Genomic DNA, 10,050 nt, shown 5'->3' on the forward strand with positions numbered 1-10,050 from the left:
AGATTATATAGGGGGAGTAATGGAGGGAAGTTATTGAGGGAAATGTTGAATAAAATGAGGGGAATAAAGAAAAAAAAAAAAAAAAAAGGAAAAGCCATGTTGGCAATTCCATGTTGGCACTTAACGGCAAAACAGACGATTTAGGGTAGATTGACTACAGATGGGAATAATTAACTAAGTTTAAGGGTACAATTGGGAAAGTGCTAGGCGCAGGGGTATAGTTGGGAAAAGTGAAAATCACAGGGGCACAGATGGGAAAAACCCTATTTTTATTAAGAATATTATTAATTATTATTATAATATTAATATTAATATTAAAAAAAATAATACTCCCTCCATTCAACTCCACTTTACATGTTTGCTTTATCACGTTTGTCAACGCAACTTTTACACAATAAATATCTTTAGTTACGTATTTGCAAAAATTATAAAAGTTAGATATTTTTAATGTACTCTTAAAGACGAATCAAATAAGATCACACATGAATATATTTTAACTTATGTATCGAGAGAAAATTGAAGTTGAATGTCGGCTTGTGAATAGTGTGCAAAATAGAAACATGCAAAGTGGAGTTGAATGGAGGGAGTAGTATTATTGATAACAAAATTGATAATAACTACTTCCTCCATTCAATTCCACTCTACCTATTTCTATTTTTTACACTATTCACAAATGCACATTCAATCTCGATTTTCTCTCAATACATAAGTGAAAATATATTCATGTGGGATCTTGTTTGATTCATCTTTACGAGTACATTAAAAATATCTAACTTTTATAATTTTTGCAAATACGTAGTTAACGATATTTACCGCGTAAAACACGCGTTGACGAACGTGAAAAAGCAAAGTGGTAGAGTGGAGTTGAATGGAGGAAGTATTAAATTTAAGATGAGTAAAACTGAAGTGAGTTGAACTTAACGGAGCTAAACTAACTGAACTAAATGGAACTGAGCTGAACTGAATTGAATAAAGCTGGGCTGAACTAAAATGAGCTGAAATTAAGCCAGAAAGAACAAGGCCTAAACTCCCCATAATTGTCACGTCTGAAATACCACATTGCCATCGCAACAAGAAAAGGTGAATGTTTCACGTTATCGGGTCATTTGAAGGGAGGGAAAATAAAGTCCCCGCTCATATTTGGAATTATTTTTAATTGGTGCGGGTTAATGGGGAGGAGTTAATTTTGCCATGTTTACATTAACAGCAGACCTGACCCTCATACCATGTATCCACGCTACCGAGACAGATTTGAGGGGAAAATAATGCCACCAAGCGGGTATTAACAGGCATGTACTACAAATCTACTCAACAGTAAAAAAAAATATCTCTATCAACATTTAAGGCAAAGGGTTTAATAAAATTCCAGAGACAAAATTCTAACCTACAAAGTTTATCCCAGCCTAAGAAAGCAAGTCTATGCGAGCTTTAACTCGCAAGAGTATCAAACTGGATAAGTCACAGTATATATATAGTTGCAGCAGGGTTTACCGAACCAAGTAAAACAGGCAGGAGCTTGGCCCAACAATCAGCAGCTTCAGACAAAAACTCGCCTCAGTCTCCAGCCTAATTTACAAGACTTGCCCACCCACAAGACATTTTCAGAAGTTCACAAAAAAAATGCCTAGGGAACATGAAAGCAAGACTGATGCCACCAAAAACCCGCTTAAAAGATTGCACAAACTCCTGCTACTATATCAAAAGACAAACCAAAAAGTTCTTTGTGGGACTCATTTTTCACAAACTACCTTCTTAGTTCATTTTGCAAACTCTTTTTTCAGTATTTTAAGTTTTTTATTTTATTTTTTCTGATTTTTTAAGGGTACTCAAAAAAATTTTGTTGTTCTGCCTTGGGAGTCGCGCATCAATCAGTTAGACCATGATTCAGAAAAAAATATAGTCACCAAGGTCCTTTACTGTTCCTATCTCCCAGATTACTCTGCAGCGTAGTTGTTGCAGGAAAAAATGGCTGGATCCAGAGGATCAACACCCACCAGGGCTTGCCTTATCCACACCAGTCTGTGGTGCACTACTTGAACCACCTACCGCAGCCTTTATAATGCTAGGATCATTCGTCTTCTCGTCAACCGAGATACTTTGAATGCGATCTGTTAGTGGAGATACTGGTGAGCCCTTGGGCGACTGTGCGTCTGACATTGGAAACTGCACAAAAGGCGGCATTACCCATCGCATCCAATCACCACGTCTCCTAATTTTATCACCCTGCAAAATTATTAATAAGGGGGATTCAGCAATATGGGTGAAGAACAGTCAAGTATGTTCTTAATAGTAGAATGAAGTCACCAAAATCTCAGGAAACTAACCTGTACTTCAACAACCATGGAGTGCCTAACAGCTTCTAGAATTTGGAAAGTGTCATTTGTCAAAGATTTGACCTGCAAGCATTCTCAGAATTAGTATCAAGCGAAAGGGTGTGACTGTGTGAGACTTATATTCCTGCAGACATGGAACAGGGCTGTGCACACAAATCTTCGAAAGGGGGCAACAACCGTGTGAAGAAAGATCAGAGAACTATTTTCAGTTAATAAACTCAAATAAAAAGATTCATGGTTCACAACTCAAAACTAATAAGAAATCAGAGAAAGTGAACATGTGCTTTTCGGCAACTTCAGATCAAATAGGAAACTTAAGTAGCTGAACAGGTTGAAGACTTTCTTATACTTTGTACCAATTATTTACCACAACTGCATAAGCCCACAACCCATCATCCACCTGAATTTGACTAATTATTAATGATGTCTACATGTACACAAAACTCAACAAAAGTGCAAGGAATTGCCTTGCAAAGCACAGAAGATCCAACAAACGTGAACAGGAAAAAAAAAAAGAATTGTAAAGTTGATTGCATAGGCAAACTAGCCAATAAAAAGCTCAAACTCAGCTACTTTAGCCCCTAATATTAATGAGATACAAGCTTATATTCAATATTCGTTGCATGCCTAATTTGTGAAGAAGATGCTAGAAGGAATGCATGCCAGAGTTCAATATTCATTCCTTCCAAATTCTGTGAATATAATGCTTTGAGAAATGCATACTCTTAACACTCGATAAGCATTCCACTGAGATTCAAACTAGAAAGTTCCAGATGAAACAAAACCCTACAGAGTTTCCTAAATAGGTCAGCAAGAAAAAAAGAAAGATAAAATCACAATTGCCCAGCTAACCGTAAGCCGAAAATCCAAATAATTTAGAGATCAAGACTTTGTAATTCTATTATGCATTTCTCTTTGATATTAGTAGAATGATGCATGTAATCCAGAAGAAAAACTTCCCATGCGAATGTTTCCCATCTAACGAACTTCCTGAGAGCCTGAGACACATCAACATAGTTATAACATAAGGCATTAATAGACAGCCATGGAGCCCTCCCTTCCCCTCTATCCTCCCACCCTCATTTGCCTCCTAAAATGGTATGAAAACACACCCTTATCAACAAGTTCTGCAAACACCAAATCAGCATAACAATTTAAAGAGAGATAGTGGTCCAAACTTGTTCCAAATCATTCACCTATCACAATTTTAAACTAGTCTTTAAGCCAATACAAGATGAAGGTCTACCGAGCTTCCTAATCCGTCATACCATCCATGTGTACACATGTCTTAAGTCAAGCATTCAAGCTACTAGGATATGTTATTATGTTCTACATCTAACTTCTCCTATTTAGATCGAGTAAGTACCACTTATCTAGACCAGCATCCCTCATGTTCTTGAAAATAAGCATGTCAAACAAGCATTGATAAGTAAAGAGTGGTCCACCTGATGCAATTTATTATTTCATCAATTTCCAAAAAGTTATACATACGGTTAAGCGATCATTATATGTAATAGAAAATTCCTACATTTTGCTTAAAATTTGCACGCCACGTTATGCTTCTGTTCTCAGCTAAACAGCTGTAGCATACTCATCATCTAAGAAATGCACAGTTCCAAACTTAAACCCCTCACTTCAGAAGAATAGGACACAAAAAAAAAAAAACGAAAAAAACACAGAGTAAAATTAAAGACAAGATAACACATTGAGATGACAACCACGGGGGAACAATAACTAGGAAATGTGCTGCATACATGGACACAGAAAAAAGGAGAGAGCTTACCTTATTGAACTCTGAAATTACACCAACAGAAACCCAACCATTTTCATCCATTTTCTGACGCAAAAAAGTGTCTCTGACTAGATTTTCATTACTGTCATCAAGAAAATAGAAATGCTATGATGCTCAAAATCACAATGTCAACACAATCAACAGACCATCCCTCGTGACAAAAGATCATAAACAAGTACCTGAAGTAATAATCAATTTGCTTCATTATGTCAGTATACAACTCAAGATCTGGTGCAGGGAAATACATCTGAGGCATAGGTGCAACTAACTGCAAGCCAGGGGGTATATAGAAAAAAGGCAAATCTGAACATATAATTCCGTCAGCAACGTCAGGTAACAATGAAAGCACTTAAACAAGCAAGTAAAATCTACCTACCAGGCCCCATCATGGGATTTATCAAAGGCTGCATAGTTGGAGGATGAATAAAGGGAGTAGCAACAGGCGGGGGTCTCACAAAACCCCTTGAAACAACTGCTGGCTGCAAAGAAGCATCTCTCCCATTAAAACTTTTTTGATGGTTCCAGTCATGATTACCACGTTCCTGATTACTCCGTCTGCCCCCATAATTCTGATGTGATCCATCTCCACGTGATTGGGGCCCTCCATTCCCTTTCCTAAAAGAGTTGCGGTGATGTGGATTCTCCCCACTAGCATTTTTCTGACCTGACTCTTTATGACTATGAGCTTGCACATTGTCTATACCAGACTTTTCAAGATTACCGCCAGAATTAGGCTTAGGAGAACCTTGACTATAATGATAATGAGAACCGTCACCGGCCGATTGTGGAGGCTGATGAGAGAACCCTCCATTAGATTGTGAATTACCTTCACCCTCACGCTTCGCTGACTTTTGCCTCGCAAGCTGCCCATGGTTGGAGGTTAAATGGTGTTTTGGGTAGCTAGTAGTCGGCTTTTGTGTAGGTAATGTTGGTGATCGCACTGATGATGCTACTGTTGCAGTTGATGACGAATCAATTTCAGTTACCTATAGCACCAAAACAAAAACCACAGCAGTCACAAATATCAAAACTATACATTACACATAAAACAATCCGAAAAGCAACAATGTCAGCTGTTCACACATAAAACAACTTCAACCGCAACAAGAGCGGATCATAAACGTTGAGCACAAGAGATGTACACACTTGCAACAACATCATCATCCACTTCGGTGAAGTTACACAGACAACTAACAACTAATGATGCAAAGTTTTGTCTTTTCATCCTAAACTGAATGGGCAGCAATACTGAAATTTATACGGAGTAAAGTCTTTTGGAAAAAAGAAATATCAACTAAATTTGTTTACTACTTTTTCAGAGGTATTTCAGTTAAACGTAAACAAATGATCACTGATTGGGACGGGGTATTAAACTCTTTACACAAATGTAAAGACAATAAAAATCTTACTCCGATTAAAGAGTTATTATCTATTATCTATTCAGATTTTCTGTGAGGGGGATTTCGAACAAAAATAACTATTGATTGGGAGGGAGTATTAAAATGCAAATAAATTAAACGAAAACGAGTAAGAAAACATAACAAATACGATTATAAATCGAATTAAATTAGCGATGGCGAACCTCGAGAGAAAGAGGGGATCCAACATTGGGAGAAGAAAACGTCTTTGAAGAAGACTTATTAGTACACTCCATAAGTGACGGCCAAAAGTCCGCCCCAATTAACGCCGCACCACCACCACTTTCACCCTGTCCAACATCCGTCGAAGGCGGTTTCGACATCGTCATCGGCTTCTTATTCCACGCCGGCTTCTTACTCGATGCCGCCGCCACATTGCCCTCCCCTCCCTCCACCGGACTCTCTCCCGCTCCTACAACAACATTCGCCGACGACGACGTCGTCGGAACGATCTGAGTCCACGGCGGCGATACCGTATTTGCCGCCGCCTCGGTGTTGGTTGCGGTGGTGGGAGGAGGGTTGGTGTCAGAAGAAGCTGCCATTAAAGGGAGGTTAAATTAGATTTAAAAACTAGGGTTTGCGAGAGGAAGGTGGATCAGTCGCGCGTCACTCGTCCGGGTGAACGAGTTAACTCAGCCGCCGAAATTTTCTGAATAAAAACAAAAGGATGAATAATTAAGGTAAAAAAATTGGGGATTAATTTCTGAAATGTGAGGGATTAATGATCGTAAATTAGGTAATTATTAAGGGGAGATTAAATGGAGATTCATATGAAGATGATCGATCAGAGTAATATTGTCTGGAGAAGAAGAAATAGAAACAGAAAGAGAGAATAAATTTCGCGAAAGAAATGGGAAGTTGTGAAATACCGAAATTAGGTATTTAAATGGGAGGGTAATTTTGTTAAGTCACTTGGAGTTGGAATTGGAAAACTAGTCTCCGAGATGTTGTTGCAACTTGCAATGTATATAAGTTGGTAGTGCCTCCGAATGTGTGTGCCCATTTCCCTATTATATAAGTCTTGTATTTTAATGAAATGGGGCAAACAATTTAATTTAGAGGGAGTAATTACTAAGAGCATCCACAAAGGTGGAAACTTACCTCCCCAAATGCCTTCTCTCTCATCAAATGGGAAACCTCACAATTGCACATACCTCCCCATAATATGAGGTTCCACTGTTTTTAGGGGAGGTCCCCAAAGAAAAAGTAAGGGTAATTTGTATACTTTTGGGAAGGTTTCCAAATTATAGGTGTAAATTAATATTTTTGGGGAGCCCCATTGTTGCATATATGTAGATATAAATTGGGGAGGGTAGATGGAAAAGTTAGTGGAAAATGCGGTGGACAAATAAGAGAAAGAGAGATAAAATATGGGGCACCTCACCTTTGCGGATGCTCTAAGTATTACCTCCTCTACTCAGCCTCACTCTGCCAATTTTATTTTTGTAAACTATTCACAAGTGAGTATTCAATTTCAATTTTCTCTCGATAGATAAGTGAAAATATATTCGTGTGGGATCTTTTTTGATTCGTCTTTACGAGTACATTAAAAATATCTAACTTTTATAATTTTTGCAAATACGTAGTTAACGATATTTAGCGTGTAAAATACGCGTTGACAAACGTAAAAAAGGAAAGTGGTATAGTGGAGCACAATTCTCATTTGTGACGAACGCTATCCGTTACAAGTGAGAGACGGAGCGAATAGTGCTATATCCGTAGGAAATGGGGCGGGTAAAGTGCAAGTGGGTTGAATTGTTTAATGATTATTTTTTATAGGCTTATTGTTTATTATATATAGGGTCCATTGAGAGGGGGCATTAGGGTCAGTTGCATTTATTGTTCTTTGCATGTGAATTACCACCATATCACAACTCTTTCTCACGTCAAACTTCAATCTACTACTCCCTCCACTTTTTAATATATGACGTTTTGCCTTTTCGAGACGAGCCTTTGACTTTAATATTTACAACAAAATATTTGGTAAAAAATTATAAAAATTATACCATTAGATTATTTATGAAAAACTCTTTCATATGAGTATACATATCACTATATTTAAGCATATAATTTGAGAGATATTGAAGAGAGAAGTATGTGTCTCGAAATATGAGAAAGTCATATAAAGAAAAATAGAAGGAGTATTATCTAACGCTACACCCATGCTTCTCACAATTTCAAATATTTTTCCTACATGTTAACATGGTTACATTGTGACATATTGTCATATGTCACCACTTTCCTGCAGAAATGTTCCCACTCTAGGACTATCAGATTGGTCACATTTGTGAATAAGATGGTAACACTTTGACCCATACTCATATGTCACAGTAATAAGGAAACAATGTGATCATTATAAGATGTTTTATGTGTCCCAGATTTCTTACCATATTGTTTTATGTCCCCATGTACATACATAAATGTTCTCATTCTAAAACCGTTAGATTGGTCATATTTGTTTATAAAGATGGTAACATTTTGACTCATACTCATATGTCACAATGATTTGTTACCGCGTGATATATTGGCAGCTACGGATCACTTGATTGGAATGAAATTTGGAATGGGTACACTTGATGATATGAATCATTTGAAAAATAAAGGTATTCACTCTGTAGCAGATCTCTTACAAGATCAATTCGGATTGGCTCTGGTTCGTTTAGAAAATGTGGTTCGAGGAACTATATGTGGAGCAATTCGACATAAATTAATACCGACTCCTCAGAATTTGGTAACTTCAACTCCATTAACAACGACTTATGAATCTTTTTTTGGATTACACCCATTATCTCAAGTTTTGGATCGAACTAATCCATTGACACAAATAGTTCATGGGCGAAAATTGAGTTATTTGGGCCCCGGGGGATTGACAGGGCGAACGGCTAGTTTTCGGATACGCGATATTCACCCTAGTCACTACGGGCGTATTTGCCCAATTGACACATCTGAAGGAATTAAACAGAGTCCATTTTTGAAATAATGGTCAAAAATAAAATATTTGTCGTTTTGAGTCGGTTTTGAAATTATTTGTCAAAATGGTGTCCACGTAGGCTCGGGATTTCTAGACCTGAAACACGCCACTACTAATGGCGTGTTTTGTGAAAGAAACACGCCATTAGTAGTGGCGTGTCTTTACAACAATTTTTTTCCTCAACTGACTGAACTTTAAAAAAAAAAAAATTACATAAGACACGGCATTAGGGGTGGCGTGTTTCCCCTCCGAAACCCGCCATTCCCAATGGCATGTTTGTTTTAGTCCATTTTTTAATGAAATTTCTTTCCGTACTCATTATAAACACGCCATTGGTACCGGCGTGTTTTAGGTCCAGAAATCCCGAGCCTACGTGGACACCATTTTCACAAATATTTTCAAAACCGACCCAAAACGACAAATATTTTATTTTTGACCATTATTTCAAAAATGGATTCTAGTAAACAATGTCATCTTTATAAGATGACTGTTTTATGTGACCTACCAAAATTCTGACCACATTACCTTATGCCACCATGTTCATGCATAAATGTTCCCACCTGAGCTCATAAATGTTCCCATTCTAAAACTAGTATGGTGGTCACATTTAAGTAAAGGAAAATGAGTTAGCGTCACCGGGTGACGCCCAATCTTAACGCCACCCTCTCACATGCAATAAATGGGGACCCACAAAATAATGGATACATCCCATAAAATAAGTGGGGACCCCAATAATAAAGGGTGCATGTGAGAGGGTGGCACCGAAATTGGGCGCCACCCGCTGGCGCCGTATCATTATCCGTAAGTAAAAGATAGTAACATTTTATTTATCACACGCATACTTCCTCCATTCACCACTCTACCACTTTTTTTTATACACTATTCACAAATGAGCATTCAATTGCAATTTTCTCTCAATACAAGTGAAAATATATCCATGTGGGATCTTGTTTGATTCGTCTTTACGAGTATATTAAAAATATGTAACTTTTATAATTTTTGCAAATACGTAGTTAACGATATTTACCGCGTAAAATACACGTTGACCCACTAGTATCCATATCTAACTTTTACAAAACATAGCTCCTTTTTTTTCATTTCTATCGTCCTTTGCATAGGGAGTTCCCCTATTTCTTATTTTTTTAATCTCTATTGTCAAATCTTGTCTATAATATATTAATATCAAAAGTGGCCCACTAGTATCCATATTAGGGTAATATGGTATCTTTTTGCCCCGTCTTCAGCTTGTGACGGATAGCGTCCGTCACAAGGGAGACTAATTGATAGTGGAGTTGAATGGAGGAAGTATCTAGGATAGGATTTGAATGAGAATGATTTTTTTTTTTTTTACACAAACGTGTACTATTTTATAAAAGCATAAGGTTCTATTACATACACACCCAACTACAGAACAAACTACAGAACAAATTGAGGGGCATTGGAGACCCCTAAACCAGAAGATACTAACTCAACTACCATAACTAGTAATACAAACAGACGCGGTAAAAATACAAAGACGACGCCTCTTACGCGGTA

At 37.5% G+C, this 10,050-nt stretch overlaps 1 protein-coding gene across 1 annotated transcript; it reads right to left on the reverse strand.

The window, feature by feature from the left end:
* Window positions 1-1,315: 1,315 nt before the first annotated feature.
* On the reverse strand, window positions 1,316-6,530 carry LOC141634194 (la-related protein 1C-like). Its single transcript, XM_074446449.1, has 6 exons — window positions 5,708-6,530; window positions 4,502-5,111; window positions 4,305-4,428; window positions 4,117-4,207; window positions 2,325-2,396; window positions 1,316-2,223 (listed from the first exon to the last, which is right to left on the reverse strand). The coding sequence occupies exons 1-6, from the start codon at window positions 6,083-6,085 to the stop codon at window positions 1,984-1,986; spliced, it is 1,515 nt and encodes a 504-aa protein (XP_074302550.1). The 5' UTR covers window positions 6,086-6,530; the 3' UTR covers window positions 1,316-1,983.
* Between the last annotated feature and the right edge of the window lie 3,520 nt (window positions 6,531-10,050).

The sequence above is a fragment of the Silene latifolia genome, chromosome Y (assembly GCF_048544455.1).
Source record: "Silene latifolia isolate original U9 population chromosome Y, ASM4854445v1, whole genome shotgun sequence".
Classification (NCBI taxonomy): Eukaryota; Viridiplantae; Streptophyta; class Magnoliopsida; order Caryophyllales; family Caryophyllaceae; genus Silene; species Silene latifolia.

Bases quoted from the DNA above. Each gene is read 5' to 3' on its own strand.
- LOC141634194 (XM_074446449.1), bottom strand. From the start codon at position 6,085: ATGGCAGCTTCTTCTGACACCAACCCTCCTCCCACCACCGCAACCAAC. The intron at 4,429-4,501 runs GTAGGTAGATTT...TTATATGTTCAG, and splicing joins AAATCCCATGATGGGGCCTG to ATTTGCCTTTTTTCTATATA. The intron at 2,397-4,116 runs GTAAGCTCTCTC...GAATGCTTGCAG, and splicing joins TAATTTCAGAGTTCAATAAG to GTCAAATCTTTGACAAATGA.